We start from the raw sequence: 18,287 nt of genomic DNA on the forward strand, positions 1-18,287 counted from the left end.
GGAACCTGGAGACTTATTATATTAGTGTCTGTGTATTCATCCCCGCCATGCTGTCGAACATGCTGTCGAACATGCTGTCGAACGGCCCCTGAGAAGTCGCACACAGGCCCGCCCACAAACCCGGGCTGCCTGGGTACAGACAGGTAGGTAGACTTATCAGTCTGCATGGTGTACAGTACATGTACTGATCAGATAAGCTGTTGAGCAACGGCCCACGGGCAGCAGGTGACACCCAGGTGCAGATCTCAGGTCTAGACCGGTCTATTCCATTCCGGTCTTGCCAGGCTTGCCCGGCTGGGCTGTCGCAACTGGCGCACCAGAATATGATAGTGTCAACGAGTGGGACCCTTACCTCCCAGCTCCTTCCTTCCTTCCCGGCCTTGGAGCTGCGGACTGTCTGTCTATCCGTGATCGAAGTGATAGCCCTCCCCCCCCTGCTCAGGTGGCTCAGGTGGTCATCCAGTCACTGTTAATAAGCATGGCAGCAGTCTGACAGTGCCAGTGATTTGATGATGTTGGCCGCGGCCAACCAAGATGGGACTACATGTCACTTCCATGTTTTCTTCTTATTAGCCCACTTGAAGCACAGTACGGACGGACATACAAGCACTCTACCTGTCAACTTTTCTGCCGACCAATCGAGTCTGACGCACGACCGGCCGGGCCGTCTGCATTCCTGCCGTTGGGCGTCCAGGGCGGCAGGGCGGATTTGGACTTGGGACCCCGAGGTCTCATTGCCCCTAGGACTACCTAGATCGTCAAAAGGTGGACTGTGCGATTTGTACAGACTTCGATTGTTGGCTCAGAATTCCCATGACGACTCTATGTGTCTCGCGCATTCGCTAGTGATCGATCATCAGCAGTTCCAAGGGAGCCAGCCATTGTGGAAGATGGCGGAAGTCTCCGCAGGCATGCCGAGTGCGCCGGGGAACGGACATGTCCTTTGTTCTCCTCACTGGCGAAGAGCGGTGCAGGGGCCGGAAGGGCAACGCAGGCTGGGTCTTTTTGTCTTCACACGGGCGGCAAAGCCTGAGACACAACTGCGAGACGAGATTGTGCTACGAGCTGTTCCCATCGGAGCCGCCACCGAATCAACTTATTAGCGATGCATTGCTGGCAGAGCAGCATTCATCTTCAAGGACGAGGTGCTCCACCGACGACTTCATGCCGATGCAGATCTGCTGGCCCGCGACCCGGCCCTCGTCTTATTCACCGGCCGGGCCGCTGATCGATCCGAGTGGGCAAGCTGGCAGGGCCCAACATGACCACTTCCAAGCAGCCATGAGTGGCCATGACCTCGCAAAGTAGACTCTACTGACTGGAATGGATGGCGTCGACAAGATGTATCATCCATCATCTTGAAACCATTCCTTGATGCCCTCTAATCAAGCCGTCGGGCCCATGCCACCGCCCGTTCTGTTTAGCACCGACTCCAAAGTTCCACGCTGCTGGGTCTTGTTCCTCCTACCAGACTTTGCGTGTCAATAGGCCGAGAGTTGAACAAGTGTTGCTAATAATGAATGCAGGTGCTCCCACATGTACGACAGCAGTCTGCGTTGCACCGCTATCCTCAACGCTCAAGTGCTTGCATAGCGATCTGCACGGGCGGCCTTCCGCTCGCCAACTCTCACGTTCAGTGTCCCAACTTTCCGCCTCTCAAGCCCCCACAGCTGGCAGGGCAGGGGGGCGGCGTTCGAGCAGCGCGCAGCATGGCTGAATGTGCGAGAGATGATCTCTCATCCCAATGGCTGGTTGGTTCCCTCAGGGTCTCATCAGTCCCCAAAATGGGGGCCCCTCACTCACCCACTTCTCTCGAAGCGCCCGGGATTGGCTGGTGATCAGCCAATCCTGTGCGACAGCGCCCATCCGCCCGGCGGCTACACAGCTGGGTCCGCTTCTCTCATTGGGTCACCTGCGCCAATCCCACCCGGTACCTGCGATTTTTGGCTCTGGGTCACACTCGCAGCTGCAGGTGCATCGCTCACCACGGCGGCATTGGCTGGCTGACTTGGTTGGTGAGAGGGCGAGCGCCTCTGAAATGGCCTGTCGTAGCATTGCGAATTGCAAGGGTTAATCTGCTGGTGGATGGGTGAGCGCTTTTTATAGGGGCGTCGCTTCCCCTCTCCCTCCCGTCCCAGATGTGAGTCCGAGTAAGTGATCGATTTCCAGTGGAGGAGTCTCTGTTGTGTCCAACCCCATCTCCTGTTGTCGACGAAACTATCCGGAAAAGGAGGGTTTGGGCTCCATTTCTACGAATCCGATGTGAAGCGTCTTTGCTGCGATCGCTGCCAGCCAGCATAGAAACACAGCAGAGCGCCAGAGCCGAACAAGGCTATCGTTGCAGCGATTTCAAAGAGAAGGATCTGGACAGACGACATACCCGAGTTCTCCGTGAGCCCCGGGAGATACATTTCGAAGACACATAATGGCAGGACGAATGGCGCGATGGAATCCGGAGCGGAACTGGAGTTATAAGCCCTTCAAGCGGGCATGGCGGAAGCGAGCCCCCATGTTCTGGATAATGCCCCTCGAGCTGGCCGGCACCGTCGCACTGCTGGTCCTCTTCGGCATCGCACAGCCGGACCTGTTCCGCACGCAGCTCTGGCGCATCGGTTACGTCTGGGGCTTCAACTCGAACCCGGCCATCATCCTCTACGCCAAGGCGAACCATGAGCCCGCTCCAAAACTGCCCCTCGTGTGGGCGGAAACGTAAGCACGATGCCCTAGCAGACCGAGCATCTTATGAAGACACAGAGAGCAGTCGATGGCTGACACGGTTCACTTTGTCCCAATTAGTCTCACAAACTTCAATGTTGCTATCTCCGTACTGTCACTCTTCGTCCTCGTCGCCAAGCTGATCGGCTTCATCATGCGCGTCTGGACACCCATCGTCGGCGTCTTCTTCAGCCTCGCCATGTCCATCTTGTACACCGTCAGCGTCTACGGCCAGATGGGGCCCGACTACTACGACCCGTTGCGCCCAAGCCCAATCGCGTGGTACATCCGCTACGGGTGTTGGCCCGCAGAGGGCTTCCAGAACGACGCGGTGCGGAGCTGCAGGCTAGCCAAAGGCACCTTTGCGACCACCGTCATTCAGCTGTAGGTTCATCTCCATGCCAGACCTGTTTTGTTTTCTCTGGGTGATGCTGATCCTTTGTTCCCTCACAACAGAACCATCTATCTCTTCTGTCTCGGCCTGGCGATCTATAACATGATCCCCACCAAGGAGGAGAAGGAAGAGATGCAACTGCAGAAGATGAAGGGCTCCGACGACGATTCCGAGAACAGTACCCCCGTCGACAAAGTCGTCTTCGAGATGCAGCCGCCGCCCAAGACGCAAGACTACAATAACTACCCGACCTATCCGACCTACCAGAGCTACCAGCAAAGCCAAGGGCCCTTCACGCCGAGGACCCAGGCCTTCAACGCGCTGGACCGGCAACTTCCTCTGAGGGGCTACCAGCAGTGAGCCCGTCCAACGGCAGTCAATTCAGGAGGGAGCCGGTCGTTACTATCGCATCTAACGCATCTCAACTGTATGGCAAGGGCCAGACTGGGGGCAGTACTCTACTATCGCCCATGAGGAGTGGATGATGGGAATTGGCCGATCGACTGAATGTGTACTATGATGAAGTGAATTTAATTTCTATTTTGTGTGGGATATTCAACGGGATACCAGGAGGCGTTTTGGGGCGCAATATTTGCAGCCGACTTTTCAGTTACAGGTGATCATCCACCGAATACAAATATTGCCTATACCACTACATATTGTGCCCGTGTCAACACGCAATTTGTCACTGAGGGATGTTTCGTTGCCCATTGACGACTGGTCTTGATCATTCGCGCGGACAGTCGAAATTGTCCCCTCTGGTTCCTGAGAGCCCCGTGAAGAAAACTCTCTCAAGTAAAAGGGGCTGTGTGCAAGGAGTCCTACCAATGTTATATCGAATGGGGCGAAGACTGAGAGTCGCGGTTTCACGGTCTTTGGCTGCTGGGACGAATCACCAAGGCGTCTGTCAAATCAGTCGTTTTACAAATTGTAGCATTATCGTACGCCGGTGGTATATCATACGTACAGTACAGGCGTCTCCTCATGATGCACACATCTCTGAGGATTGGCAGGCTCAACTAGGTCGTCTGTCCATTTTTAGATCTCCGCCTCCCTCATGCCTGCAGTGGCTTGCCCATACCGCCGAAAGTGACCATCTTTGTGACCTGCAGAGGGAAGAGATGTTAGCGACACTTTCAACGCACAACAGAACAATGAACCAAAACTCACGAGGTACTCATCAACGCCGTACTTGGAGCCCTCCCTGCCGAAGCCGGACTCCTTCACACCACCAAACGGCGCCGCCGGGTCCGAGATCAGCCCGGTGTTGACACCGACCATGCCGACCTCGAGGGCCTCGGCGACCCTGTAGACGCGCTGCAGGTCGCTCGAGAAGAAGTACCCGGCCAGGCCCACGGGCGTCGAGTTGGCGAGCTTGACGACCTCCTCCTCGGTCTCGAAGCGGAACAGGCCCGCGACGGGTCCGAACGTCTCCTCGGACGCGATGGCCATGTCCTGCGTCAGGCCGGTGATGACGGTGGGCTGGAAGAAGTTGCCGCCGAGGTCGGGCAGCTTCGCGCCGCCGACGAGGACCTTGCCGCCCTTGGCGGCCGCGTCGCGCACGTGCGAGTCGACCTTGTCGACGGCGCGGCCGTGGATGAGCGGGCCGTGCGTGTTGGACCCGTCGAAGCCGTTGCCGACCGAGAACTCGCGCACCTTCGCGGCGAACGCGGCCGCGAAGGCGTCGTGGATGCCCGCCTGCACGAAGATGCGGTTGGCGCACACGCACGTCTGGCCCGAGGACCGGAACTTGGACGCCACGGCGCCCGCGACCGCGACGTCCAGGTCGGCGTCGTCGAAGACGATGAAGGGCGCGTTGCCGCCCAGCTCGAACGACAGCTTCTTGAGCGTGCCCGAGGCCTGCTTCATCAGCAGCTTGCCCACGCCCGTCGACCCCGTGAACGACACCTTGCGCACCGTCGGGTTGGTCGTCAGCTCCTCGCCCACCGCGGGAGTGTTCTGCAGCGTCGTCACGACGTTGAACACGCCCTTGGGGATGCCCGCGCGGTGCGCCAGCTCCGCCAGGGCTAGGGATGTGAAGGGCGTCTCGCCTGGTGCCTTAGCAACGGTAGTGCAGCCGACCGCCAGGGCGGGACCGGCCTTCCTCGTGATCATGGCGGCGGGGAAGTTCCACGGCGTGATCAGGCCGCACACGCCGACCGGCTCCTTAATTGTAATGACCCTGTTGCCCGGCACGGTAGCCGGTATCGTCTCGCCGTAGATCCGGGGCGCCTCCTCGCTGAACCACTCGAAGAAGTTGGCCGCGTACGCGACCTCGCCCTTGGCATCGGCTATCGGTTTGCCGTTCTCCCATGTTATCAGGGCTGCCAGGTCCTCGGCATTCTCGTTAACCAGCTCGTACCACCTCCGGAGCAGCTTGGAGCGCTGGCGGCCGGTTTGTGTGCGGAAGGAGGCGAAGGCGGCCTGGGCGGCTTCGACGGCCTTGGCTGTGTCTTTGGCGTCGAATTCGGGGCAGGTACCGATCAGTTCGCCGGTGGCTGGGTCGTGGACCTCGAAGGTCTTGCCGGAGGCGGCCTTGACCCACTCGCCGTTGACATAGCAGACGTCGGTCTTGAAGAGGGAGGGATCTTTGAGCTGGTTGGAGTAATGTGTTGATTAGCTTCCGTGTATGGGGCCGGAACTTCCATTGCATCCTGAGGCAGGGCTCACCTTGGGTGCCATTGTCGAGGCTGGGCGGAACGAGGACAGCGATAACGTGGGTAGGGTGCTCCTTTGGAAACGGGCGATCCTAGGGGCGAGGCGTGAGGAGGAGGAAGTCCAGGTCTTGGACAGGAGGGACATGGCTGGTGATGGGAATTTGAATACCACGCGCCTGGGGGGCAAGGTTCGGGAGTAGACTTGTTATATGGGGAGGGGGCGATTTGCTACAGGAAACCGATTCACGACCGGGCCGGTGCTGTCATGTATTAATCGGAAAATGACTCCCGGGGAGAGAGTCCCTGGGTACGCTCCGAAACACGGCTGCAGTGGAGTCCTGGATGGTGTGATAGGGGCTCAATTAGTCTACAATCTTGACAGACTCTCTGGGATTCAGATAATGGAAAAGATTAGATTGGTTGTTGAGGTAGTGGACAGGGAAGACGGCGACGGTTCTAGCTCTCTGGATCACAGACTAAGTGTACGTATGGGGAACTGGCGATCCTTACAATGACGTCTCCATGAGTCTGCCGCCGCGGGGTATTGCGCTATGCGACTCAACTTTGGATTCCTGGAACTTGCGGAACGAGGGTCATGATCTATTGTCTGCATCCCGCCGTCAACACAGGTCTTGTTCTTGCCTCTATCGTCTCCTGTCTTGTCTTCTTTTCGTCTGCTTGAGATATGCTGGAACTGGACTTGGCCCCGGACTGGACCAGGACCTGAAGCTGGAGCTTTGGCCATCAATCGGAGCTTGTGCCCCCACTTCTCAAGCTTTGCGGGGCGAGTTCGCGTGTACCTTCCTAGAGGAGACAGTGTGCGGTTTGTATTCAGTCTTCAGTTATCTACCTATCTTCTCGGCTCACCAACTTCTTTCCTTCACCGTTGGCATCGCCCATCTTCTGACGGCAGAATACCGTTGTCACCATGGAGAGACATCTTCAGTGCCTTGTAAACGTGTTCGTGACTGATCAACGCCACGTGTGACAGCTCGGGTGCCTCCACGAGGCAGCACGATTCAGCGTGGCGCCTCGATTGGAAGCATCTGTCCGGGTTCCACCAATAGGTAATGAAGCAAAACCTAGGCTCACTACATCTCGTCCTCATTGTTGGCCCAGACCTGGGCTAATGATTTCCACTTTCAGTCAGAGCACTTAAGCAGGTCTCTATTCACGTGAAGTTGGGGCAGCCGGTCAAGTCCTTGAAATCACTTCCCCGGCCATGCCTGCCTGACAAACCTCATACCTCCAGTCTGGATTCTTGCACCCTTCGGGACGACAATGACACCCACGGGAAGCGAATACCAGCCAGCATGCGAGACATAAACGGAGAATACCATATGGATCCTCGCCAAGGCCAGATATTGGCTCACGTGTTACCGTCGTGGTAGCCTCTGTTACGCAAGTACTGGCGAGGCGCATCTCCTCTCCCTGCACCCTACTCCAACACCTGCACAGGGAACCGATTCAAGGTTGAGACGAACACCTACAGCACTCCCCTCACGTCATGCCGGGTATGGCTGCGGGGAAAACTCACCATGGCTTGTCAATGGTTCCTGTGCCTGATGCTGTCTCCCGGAGAGGCTTGTTGCCCGGTGGCAGCACCCGAGAGAACAGCCGAGTGATCACGGGCGACTTCCAAGCTCCATCCCTGACCGGTGATGCCCTCACCACCTTGGGTTTACCCCAACCAGCCAGCCCACCGCGGTGACGTTATTTTGTGACTCGTCAGTGTCTTCTGGCAAGTCCCGGGTCCAATTACACCATAATCGGGTATTTTTGGGGTTCATTAGTCCGAGGATGCGGCTTGACATTCTAATCCCACCTTGCGGGCGGGCGGGCAGTGCCTCATTCAGATGCCCCAGACGCCGTTATATATTTTGTCGTTTGCCCCTGCCTATCGATGTTCAAGTCTCTCTGGACCGGAATCTTCGCAAGGCCTCTTGCGAAAACACCGAACGACATGGGCCCTGAAAACTTCCTCCCCTTAGCCATGACGGCAACAGCTGTGGGAGCTGTGCAATATAGCCTTCAGGGTGCTTCCATTGATGCCAGCCAGCCTTTCAGCGAGGCTTTTGTGAGCTATTCTATCGAGTTCTCGTCTTTCCCGGATTTCGCTGGTGAGGATGATCTGCTTGACACGGCATAATTACCAGAGCCATCCACAGAAACTTGGGGGACTGACTGCACACAGGAAACGACTCAAACCCAAACATGTTCTCTGACAACCTCTTGAACAACCTTGGCCAGCTTCAAGGCACAAAACCACATGTCCGAGTTGGAGGAAACACTCAGGATATCTACCTTTACAATGCATCCCTGGCTTATGGTCTCAATGGCACCTTTGACTACTCCCGGTCAGCCGACTACCCCACTATCATATATATCGGACCATCGTATTTTGAGTCGTACAACCAATGGCCCGGCGTCAAGTTCACGCACGGCTTCAACCTGGGCCAGGGCGCCAACAATTCAGCCGGTTGGCAGACCCTCGTCGATACTGTCCCTCTGGTGTGCAAGGCGCTGGGTCCTGAAAAGCTTGACGTCTGGGAGTATGGTAACGAGCCAGATCTATTTTCCACCGGAAAGCAGAATCTGATTCGCCCACCGGATTGGAATGAGACTACGTATGTGAGCCAGTGGCTCAACGGAACCCGTGAAATCCGTGCTCGTCTTCAGGAAGTCTGCCCGGAGCTGCTGGAGAACAACCTGTACGGGTACATGGCTGCCTCGATCGCCGGGTTTAACAATACGCTGAAAGTCCCGATTGTATGGGACAGCGGCATCAACCAAGACGGAACCATCACGCTGTTTTCCACCCACAAGTAAGTCTCTGGGCTGTACATATGAGAGTGAGGCTAAAGATTGTGTGATCATAGTTACATCAGTGGTGCCGATTCACCCGGCGTCACCCTCCAAGGAACACTCATGAACCACTCGAGGACAGTTGCTTCTGTTGACCCACACATCGACGAGTACAACAGAGCCACGAATAACACTGGTTCACCGCCTCTCATCTTTGGTGAGACGAATTCCCTCTTCCGACAGGGCAAGCCAGGCCTGTCGAACACTTTCGGTGCTGCACTGTGGGGTATCGACTTCAATCTTTACAGTGCCTCGGTTGGCTTCAAGCGAATTCACATGCACCAGGGGACCAATTATCGGTACGGCTTCTGGCAGCCCATACAGACTGCCAATGCAACCATCGGCACTAAAGCGCCGTACTATGGCAGCATTGCTGTGGCCGCTTTCCTGGGAAACACTACTGAAACCCCTGTGAGCATCGCTAATGTGCCGCTCTCGACGGACACTGAAGCCAGCTACGCCGCGTACTCCTCTGACGGAGGCGAGCTGTTGCGAGCGATCGTCATCAATATGAACGCCTACAACACCACGATCAACGGCACTGGCCTTGGTATCAGCCCCAACACCACTGACCGCGTGTCACGGGCCTACACCTTCGATGTCTCGGGCGGGAATTTGAGTGCTGGAGACAAGGTCGCCGTCCAGAGGCTGTACGCGAACGGCAGTGACGCCATCACGGGCATCACGTGGGACGGGTGGAGCTACAATTACGAGCTGGATAACGGGAAGCCGGTTAGGCTGAGCAACGTGACGGTTGGCGAGTATGTGGTGGTGGATGAGAACGGGACGGTCGAGGTCAGTGTGCCCGACTCGAGTGCGGCGCTGCTGAGTCTCACAGGCAACGGCACAGTGCCTGGGTCTACGTAGGTATATTGTGGAAGTCGTGGTGCGGCCGCGAAGGCGGATGATGGCGGTCGATTGACCCGCTTGTGTCCTAGGGAAGTCAATGGTAATCGTTTCGAAAGCCCGTATGAACGAAAATTGTGCCCATCGCTCACGATGATTCCCCTGGGATGCGCATCTACGACCTAATTCTCCTGGGCCCTGGGCCTTGTCCACGCATGTACATGGCCACAGTCTCGACGATTCTTGGAAATGGCAAGGAGAAATGCATTTCTGGACACAGGTGCTAACATGTTCCTTCACCCTAGAGGTCTGCGAGGAGTAGCCTAGAGATGATCGGGATCCCAGAGGGCTTTCCACATGGGGTTGGGAAATGGGCCTGACTTGCTCGCCTCGCCGTACGGGCATCGTGACTCGGACGGGCCCATAATCGAAAGCTTACAGACGTGCAAACTCACTTAAGCTTCCGGGGAAGCGCAGGCAAGAGCAGCTCTACCATGCCTCGAATTTCTCAATAGGCATACAATGACCTTGTGTCAGGTTGTTGGTGGAGATTCGAGCCCGAAGAGTGACTCGCTTCAGCTGCGTCCATTAGCCTCTGTCTACACAAGCTGGGTTTGACTGAGTGGGCCTCCTTCACACACCTGGTCTGCATGAGGCCTGCAACACCGGATTTTGATCAAAACAAACTTGCAATCCTCTTCTGGCTCCTCCTTGTTCCTCAAGAAATTTTTCCATTGCGCAAAGAGTCACCATCTTGCCGTCCAGACACAGACCTTCTCGCAGCCGCCATGAGTCGCTCGTTTGCGCAGATGCGCACCCCGGCCCCGTTCCGGCGCCAGTCGCAAGTTTCAACGGCGGCGCGGCCGCTAAAAACCCCCCTTCCCGCCCTCACCCTCCGAACGCTCCCCCCCTGCAACGAATTCCACACGGACAAGCCCAGATATCTTCTCAACACACACGCCGGGAGGAAAGCACCCACTTCCCCACTCATCATCCCCGCACATCGCCACCGCAGCAGCAGCAGCACCATGGGAAGCGTGGCCGCGCCCCCAAAAGACCCCGCCGGGTTTCAGATCCGCAAGGCCGCCGCGTCGGACAGCGAGGCCCTCGCGGCCCTGGGCGCCGAGGTCTTCACGGCGACGTTCGCGCACTCGTGCACCAAGGAGCAGCTGCAGGCGTTCCTGGACGAGGCGTACACGCCGGAGGCGATCGCGAGGGACATCGCGGACAGCTCCAAGGACGTGCTCGTCGCCACAGAGGAGGGCGGCGGCGACACCGGCGGCTCACCACCGGGCGGCGGCAGGCTCCTCGGCTTCATCTACCTGACGCGCGGCAGCTCCGAGCCCTGCGTGGGGCACCTCGAGCGGCCCGTCGAGCTGCAGCGGCTGTACATCTCGCTGGGCGCGCACGGCAAGGGCCTGGGCAAGGCGCTGTCGCTGTCCGCGGACGCGCTGGCGCGCGAGCAGGGGTTCAGGACCATGTGGCTCGGCGTGTGGGAGGAGAACCACAAGGCGCAGGCGTTCTACCGCAAGATGGGGTACGAGCGCATCGGGGAGCACGTCTTTGACGTCGGCGGGGACCTGCAGACGGACGAGATCTGGTGGAAGGCCCTGTGATGAGGCGCGGCTGCCCCGCTGGGGGTTGACCTCGAGGCAGCGTGTCCTTCCATGCTGGTTGGAAGACTTGGGCGTGGCACCAATGTACCGTGTCTCATGTTGGAGTGGAGAGCCCGGCTGATGCAGGCTCATCGGTGCGACATGGGCTCCATGTCAATATTCTTATTTCACGTTGGGTCTGGGATAGATCTCTGGCGTTATTGGGAAGGAAAGCAAGTAGACCGCTGAGGGCGATCTAGTTCCTGTGTTTTTGGGTTTCAGGGCAGCTTAGAAGATGAAATCGTTCGCACATAAAACAAATTCCAGACAGATACACAACGCCACCCACTCTGCAGCTTGGTGGTGCAAACAGCCCTAAGTGGAGGATGGATTAGTCGAGTCACAGCTTCATGATGGCCCACGCCCTTCCTCGTACACGCCAAGAATTTCCACCTGACTGCCTAAGACGTTGGTAGCACTGCTGACGTGGAAACAAGGCCACAGCACCGGGTCACTTCAGAAATTCGCACAAGTGAGCTTAAGAAAGACCCGGGCCGCCGTAGTCTAGGCTATGCGGGCGATTTCACTGCTACCGTTCACACAGGGACTCCTCCAGATAATACATACTGGGCCCCGACGATGATATCTGAGCACAAACATGAGGAGCGGAGCATGTATTGCAACTAGTCTGCCTACTGAAGACCACAACCACGCGTCATGCCTGGGGACAAGGTCTGATGCAGAAGATGCCACCGACTCGTCATCACAGGCGCGCACTCTTCCCACCCGGGTAATATTCCGGCAGCTTCGTAGCGATCCACTTGACCAGGGCCGCGCTCAGCTCCCGGGGCTTCTCGAGCGCGGCCCAGTGGCCGCACTCGAGGCTGACCTCGGTCAGGTCCTTGCAGTAGTCCCTCATGGGCTCGGCCAGCCGCGACAGCGCCGTGTCGCAGACGGGGTCGTACTTGGTCTCGACGAAGAGGACGGGGTACTCGAGGACCCCGCCGTTGGGGGCGGTCTTCATGTACTCGCCGTTGATGCCGTGGTTGAGGTAGTAGGCGTTGGGGCCCTCGAAGCCGTTGCGCTCGAACTCGGCCACCATCCGGTCGAAGGCGGGCTTGTCGTCCGCGAGGAGGCACGTCTCGAAGGGCGTGTCCGGGGCCTCGGGCAGGGGGCCGAACCAGCCGCCCGTCTTGCGCAGCGACGCCATGAACGAGGGCTGGCCGAACTTCTCGGGGCCAGTGCCCCTGTAGAGGGCCTTGATGGTGTTGGTGACGTTGCCCTCTAGCTGCTTGTGGCTGAGCTCGGGCTGCTCGACGTGGAAGGCTTGGTAGTCCCCTGTTTACGTTGGATCAGCACTTCATTCCCACAATCCAGAGCATTGAAACAAAAGCAGCCAGTCAGAGCCGGTTCTGGCGACTTGCACGTAGGCCCAACACGTACATTGAGCGAGTGGGTACTGGTCCTCCGGGTAGATGTCCCGATTCGACAGCGAAGCCAAGAAGTCAATACCGCGATCCAACACACGGTAAGGCACAGAGATGCAGCTGACACCATCACACTTCTCCGGGTGCTGCGCCGCAAACGACCAGACGAGGCCCGCACCCCAGTCGTGGCCGACCCACACGGCCTTGTCGCGCTGCAGGTGCGCGAGCAGGGCGAGCATGTCCGAGACGTGCTTCTCTAGGCGGTACTCGGTGGTGTCGCCCTTGGGCACGCTGGAGCGGCCATAGCCCCGCGTGTCCGGGGCGACGGCGTGGAAGCCCAGGGAGCCCAGGGCGAGGGCCTGGCGCTTCCAGTGCTCGCCGTTGGTGGGCCAGCCGTGGATGAAGATGACCAAAGGGCCATCGGATGGGCCGGCGGACTGCGCGTTTGAGGGTTAGCCATTGCAACACCACGGATGACATCACACAAGAAAAGGACCTGGGAACGAGTGAGAGATAGCGAGGCGGAGCCGGGCCTTGGAAAGAGACTGCTCCATGAGGAAAGAACGACCTGGTGGTCTCGAGAGGCTTACCCAGTAGAAGGTCTTCTGGTCGCCGCTGTGGCTGAAGGTGTTTTCTCTGAGTGTCTCGACTGCCATGTTGAAAGGTGTAAGTCATCAGCAGTCAAAATCTCACCTCAGAGCAGAGCACTCAAAGGGGTTTATATAAACGTGTCAGACTACATGTGGGTTAGGCCTTGGTTGGTGGTGGGGACCGGATCCCCGGGGCCATAGTTTGGTCTTCCTCCGTTCGACCCCTCAGCTGCTGTGGGTAGTGCCGAGGCGTCTGCGGCTTACACGGAGAGGTTTGTCTCCACCGTGTGCCAGCGAGCACAACCAGCCTGGATTTATAATCTGTGCTTGAATTGCCAATGCTCGAGATCCTTGAATAGATTTTGCTCACAGTGTTGAGGAGGGTTGCATGCAAAAAAAAGTCACTTCAAACTGTGTATTCGCGGCCGCAAGAGAAGTTGATACTAGTATGTCACCGTCTTGCTTTATCATGCCTGTTAAAACACTAGCAAACAGCTCTCTCAGTATTTTATGGGGATACGACTCATGACACGACGATGCATGATCCCCAAAAGGGTTTCCAACATGCATTGAGAGGTTCCACCGCCACTGCTGCCTGTTGTGCAGGTCCCTGAGCTGCTCACTTCCTCAAGGGCGCACTGTCCCCCATGAAAAGTCCGGCAGAAGGATTCTCCTTGGTACCTGTAGAACTGTACCTCAAACTTTCCCTTAAGATATTCCACATACTCTGAGTCCTGACCTATCAAATGGCCGATGCTTAGAAATATGTCGTGGCGGCTGTCCACGCGACGCGGCTTTCTGACGTTGGATCTTCCCTCCTTGCAGACATGTTTCTCGGATATATCGATCGCTTCTCGAATTATGTACTGGGGAACCTGTTGCTTCAGCCCATGGGGATTTCCAAACTTCGTGTCTTAACTCCGTGTGTTCCAGAATGAGTGAGGCTCCATTGGATCGCTGCTTGGATTCCCACGAGCACCATGTGCGGGCAGCGGTATTCTGGCTGAGAAATCCGTTGTTGGGCCAGATCATATGAGCCGCCGTAAACGCAACTGGGGATTTCGGGTCCTTTAGCAGGGCTGGCCTTCGATATCGTTTGTGGAATGGCGACGACTGAGCTTCGAGGACGCAGCCGTGTGCTTGTTCCCGATGCTAGAAGGCAGAGGATCAGGCGGAGGCTCCCGCCGGGATGTCGTATTGTTCCAAGTATTTGGACAATGCAGCTAATAATGATGGAAAATGCTGCAGTTTCCCATTCTGGAAGACCTCCTCAAGCTGGTACATTGATCTTAGCCAGTGCTTTCTGCCTGTCTGCTTCGGCCTGGGCGTCGGACATCTTCCACTTCGCCTCTGCCTCTGATTGCTTGCTCTTGCTCTCCCTCGACTTCCTCGCCTCGTCCGCCTTCTTCTTCGAAGCCTGAATGGCGTTGTACGACTTGAGCTTCCGCTGGCGTTCCTGCTCGGCCTTCTCGCACGCCTCAGGCGTGCATAGCGGCCCGGTCGCCGCGCTGCTCGCGCAACATGTTCCAGGTACGCATATGCTTGAGACCCTCCATTCTTTCCAGTCCTCGCTGTAGGATTCGACTATGTTTGGCGCCTTGCACCGGAACTGGAAGACGGCTATCGACCATGTTGCGTATGCGAGCGCCGCTGACAGCGCCGCTGTGAAGAATGAGGCCAGGATGAGCGACAGGAACAGTATTCTCGGGAACATGGTTGCCGATCAGGATGGTCGATGAGTGAGGAAGTTGAGGAATTTGGTTTGTCTGCTGGAATCTGAACAAGACCGATTGATGATTGCCAGTCCGTGCTCAATTGGTTCCCCAGATCGTCAAACTGCCATCGTTTCGGACAAGTGAGATTCGTCCTCTCTGGTTGTATCTCTTGGCGGGCCCCGATGAATGAACGATATTCCCGCAATGACGGCGCCGATCGTAAACTTTAAATGTGCACAGAGCGGAAAACACTTTGCAGAAAGCGAGTTGAAGAAATCTATTTGAGAAGTAAGGGGGCAGCGAACCGGGATATAAGGGTTCGATTCAGACGCAATTAAGGCTTAGACGACGTCGTAAGTCTTCCTGTCAGCCATGCTAATTAAGGCGTGAACCCACAAATTTCTAGGGCCGGGCATTGGTTTCGTCGGATCATCCAAACAAAGCATACGTCACCCTCCAACTCGGCCCCAGCGACGGCGGCGACATCCGGCCTTGATCATTTCTAATAGTCCCCGGAAATGCTGCAGTCTCTCTGTCATGAACAATCAATTCCGATTCCATAAGAACCTTGCTATCTAGACTATTCGCCACAATTCGTGGCAGGTTGCAGTAGCAGGTTCTCACGGCTAAGCGGCAACGCGACCTTAAGAAACCCAACACGATGTTGCACAGGTCCTGGATCACCCAGGTAAGGCCACACCCTACCCAGGTAGGTTATGCCAGGGAACCCTTGTACAACCTGAGCGGGACCACTTCTCTGTCATGGCTCCTCGAAGATCCCTCCAGGACAGCTTCTCTCGGACAACGTCTCTAGGATGACTTCTTTAGGATTAATTCTCTGAAATGACTCTCCAGAATAATTTCTCTGGGGTCCCATGGGGAAATTCTTCCGCTTCTCTTGAGGCAGCAATCGACGTGACTTGGCCTTGGGAAGTTCGCACTACCTTGCTGAGGAATTGCGCGACTCTTCAGGGTTTTCAACAGAGGAGCTCGGAAAACTGATACTAGGAATAGCCCAGTCGACACCTCCTTGCTGCTGGTCAGTTAACACCTTTCTAGTTGTCCCAAGTCGCGGCAGCGGACGTAGTGGTCGGAGCGGCGGTCAGGACGAGGATGACAAAGGTAGACTTGCGGCGGGCGGCCCAGTGCCGAAGGACGGCTCGGTGGGCAGCACAGGTCCTAGTGAGTCGTCGGCGGATTGCATGGCGCGGTACGGACGAGCTCACTGGCATGGGCCGCGACCTCCTAGAAGCTCAGAAAAGGAATTCGCTTGGAGCGCATGGTGCGGCTCGAACGAGTCCTGAGGCGATGGAATTAGGCGTGTACAGGCGAGACATTGAGCCAGATTGCCATCAACAACCGGCCTTGAAGGGTCTGCACTGAGCAAGCATGAAGCAGAAAGATCCCCCAATAACGCGGTCCATGTGGTTTGGGATGCCTGCATAGGTCGTCTGTTTGCGCGGAGACGGAGACACAGAATATAGAGAGGTATGTGGAAATAGACAAGGGTCCAGTTTACGATTAATTAATGGGTGAGCTCGCTTACTTCCAGTACAAATGTAACAACATAGCTATTTCAGACTGCACTGATCCCGAGAAGGTTTTAGAGAATTCTGAACTTTTAGTACTTCTACATTCTAGCGCAGCGGCGTACGGCGCTACTTCCTACTATCAATTATTGCCGCTGCTTTGTTGCTGCGATATACTGGCAGTATGACCTTTTCAAAGGTAGCTCCGCCTGAATTTTACAAGTCTATAGTGCATGCTGGGCTAGCTAAATCTTTACGCCATGAAGAATAGACGCAATCTGTCAACTCTCGAGACATGGGACAAATATCATCAAGCTGTTTAAGGGCACAACGCATTACAAAACTTTTTCACGCTGCTCCCAAGTATCCAGAACATCAGTCACCGGAAAAGCCAATTAGATTTGTGATCTACCTAGGTAGTGCGCTTCTAATGTCCTCCGATCCAAAATCTTTCCTGCCTCTCCTCACTCAGCATTGTGATCGCTGCACCCTCTCTATCGCCAAGTACGCCAACATAGATTCAGGAGAGGAGATTTCTAATGCTGCTAGACGGCCCATTTAGCGCGTCGGCCTTGCTGAGTCTGCTCTACATCCCCTGCATGAAAGTTCTCCTCTCTGGCCGGTATGGCTTGCCAGACATGGTAACCCTGCATGATAGCTGTCAGTTTCGACCTCGAAAGCACGTCTGTCTGTCTTGAACGAACATCAGAGTTAAGCACTTTCTGGTGGTTGACTTTCACGATGTAGTACGATCGACCACCGTAATTGATCACATCCCCGACAGTGGTACCGGCGTATTCGGTTCCTAACCTTTGGTTAGCAGCGGTTTAGAACCAGACCCAAACTGCCTGAGTGTCGTATAATCATACCCTCCTTACGCGCAGTGACCCCTGTGCCTGCTGGAAAGTCTGACATGATGGCTGTCGATGAGATGAATTGTTGCGGGTGGTGTGGTATGTTTCTGTAAGTGTTTCTGCGAAATCGTTCTTTTCCGAACGGTGTGTTGGTCTTGGGAGTCTAATTTCTCTACAGCCTTGTCGAAACGAAGGCTTTTATACTCTGTCTGGTCGGCAGTGAATGTTCATGTTTTCGCAACTCACGCAGGGTGCCAGTCATCTGTATGTGACTGGCTGTTGACTGTGGTCATTGCATGAAATGTGATTAACCATCGACCGGCCAGGACAGAGAGCTCGAAGACGTTGAACTCGAATGGAAGTCATCGCCGCATATGTATCACAATTAGCTTGACCTACCTCCCTGACCAGCTTCGTCAGGCAATCTACACTCACTATGTCTCCTTGTATCACCTTAGTGAGAGACCCGGTGGTCCCACGGGCAGATTGTAGAGTATCACAGTCCCCAGGTGACAGAAGGGCATAAAGACATCGAACCCCTTCAGCATAACTAGTAAGCTCTTTTCGTCATCTGGCACTCACTGGAAACACTTACAAAATCCAGAACGCGAAGACAGTGACCATGCATGATATGTGGCTGCTCTTTGAAAGTTTGCACCTATATATATGTGTCACCTTGCAAGAGAACTCCTATCTCGCGGTGTGTGCGAAGTCGGTTTCCACAGAGGATCAGCTCTGGGCTACTTTCTGTTTTAGCTACTCAACATCGCTATAATATATCAGGCAGACGGTACCTAGTACTAGTAGGTCAAAAAGATCTGCTGGGCACTTATGCTCTAGAGAAAAACACAGGCTCGTCCCAGCAATGGCTTCTAAAGACGCTCTGACGTACACATTCAAGCACTTCTTGCAATCTAGGAGTGCCTCTATTCCATGTGAGACTCTTTCAACACAAAGAGCCCCAGAGAAAACGATGTTGGTCTGACAATTCTCTAGAATACCTCGGAGCTCAGACTTTGTAGTAATGTCTCTCAGCTCTGCGGCCATACACCTTCTCCCTTTCACCAATCTAGCCCACGGACCTTCCTCTCCTTCTAACC

At 55.9% G+C, this 18,287-nt stretch overlaps 7 protein-coding genes across 7 annotated transcripts; 3 read left to right on the forward strand and 4 right to left on the reverse strand.

Annotated features, from left to right (window-relative positions):
* Positions 1-2,437: 2,437 nt before the first annotated feature.
* INS49_002731 (uncharacterized protein) lies at positions 2,438-3,469 on the forward strand (the record flags this gene model as incomplete). The annotated part of the gene is made up of 3 exons (XM_043163535.1): positions 2,438-2,709; positions 2,797-3,099; positions 3,172-3,469. The coding sequence occupies 3 exons, from the start codon at positions 2,438-2,440 to the stop codon at positions 3,467-3,469; spliced, it is 873 nt and encodes a 290-aa protein (XP_043032041.1).
* A 695-nt stretch (positions 3,470-4,164) lies between these two features.
* On the reverse strand, positions 4,165-5,911 carry INS49_002732 (uncharacterized protein; the record flags this gene model as incomplete). Its single annotated transcript, XM_043163536.1, has 3 exons — positions 4,165-4,215; positions 4,280-5,704; positions 5,780-5,911. The coding sequence occupies 3 exons, from the start codon at positions 5,909-5,911 to the stop codon at positions 4,165-4,167; spliced, it is 1,608 nt and encodes a 535-aa protein (XP_043032042.1).
* A 1,818-nt stretch (positions 5,912-7,729) lies between these two features.
* INS49_002733 (uncharacterized protein) lies at positions 7,730-9,498 on the forward strand (the record flags this gene model as incomplete). The annotated part of the gene is made up of 3 exons (XM_043163537.1): positions 7,730-7,886; positions 7,961-8,591; positions 8,646-9,498. The coding sequence occupies 3 exons, from the start codon at positions 7,730-7,732 to the stop codon at positions 9,496-9,498; spliced, it is 1,641 nt and encodes a 546-aa protein (XP_043032043.1).
* A 1,007-nt stretch (positions 9,499-10,505) lies between these two features.
* On the forward strand, positions 10,506-11,093 carry INS49_002734 (uncharacterized protein; the record flags this gene model as incomplete). Its single annotated transcript, XM_043163538.1, has 1 exon — positions 10,506-11,093. The coding sequence occupies one exon, from the start codon at positions 10,506-10,508 to the stop codon at positions 11,091-11,093; it is 588 nt and encodes a 195-aa protein (XP_043032044.1).
* A 742-nt stretch (positions 11,094-11,835) lies between these two features.
* INS49_002735 (uncharacterized protein) lies at positions 11,836-13,155 on the reverse strand (the record flags this gene model as incomplete). Its single annotated transcript, XM_043163539.1, has 3 exons — positions 11,836-12,410; positions 12,516-12,936; positions 13,090-13,155. The coding sequence occupies 3 exons, from the start codon at positions 13,153-13,155 to the stop codon at positions 11,836-11,838; spliced, it is 1,062 nt and encodes a 353-aa protein (XP_043032045.1).
* A 1,204-nt stretch (positions 13,156-14,359) lies between these two features.
* On the reverse strand, positions 14,360-14,803 carry INS49_002736 (uncharacterized protein; the record flags this gene model as incomplete). Its single annotated transcript, XM_043163540.1, has 1 exon — positions 14,360-14,803. The coding sequence occupies one exon, from the start codon at positions 14,801-14,803 to the stop codon at positions 14,360-14,362; it is 444 nt and encodes a 147-aa protein (XP_043032046.1).
* Positions 14,804-16,878: 2,075 nt separating this feature from the next.
* Positions 16,879-17,248, reverse strand: INS49_002737 (uncharacterized protein; the record flags this gene model as incomplete). The annotated part of the gene is made up of 3 exons (XM_043163541.1): positions 16,879-16,980; positions 17,038-17,138; positions 17,203-17,248. The coding sequence occupies 3 exons, from the start codon at positions 17,246-17,248 to the stop codon at positions 16,879-16,881; spliced, it is 249 nt and encodes an 82-aa protein (XP_043032047.1).
* Between the last annotated feature and the right edge of the window lie 1,039 nt (positions 17,249-18,287).

Source organism: Diaporthe citri (genome assembly GCF_014595645.1).
Source record: "Diaporthe citri strain NFHF-8-4 chromosome Unknown scaffold_1, whole genome shotgun sequence".
NCBI classification, from domain to species: domain Eukaryota; kingdom Fungi; phylum Ascomycota; class Sordariomycetes; order Diaporthales; family Diaporthaceae; genus Diaporthe; species Diaporthe citri.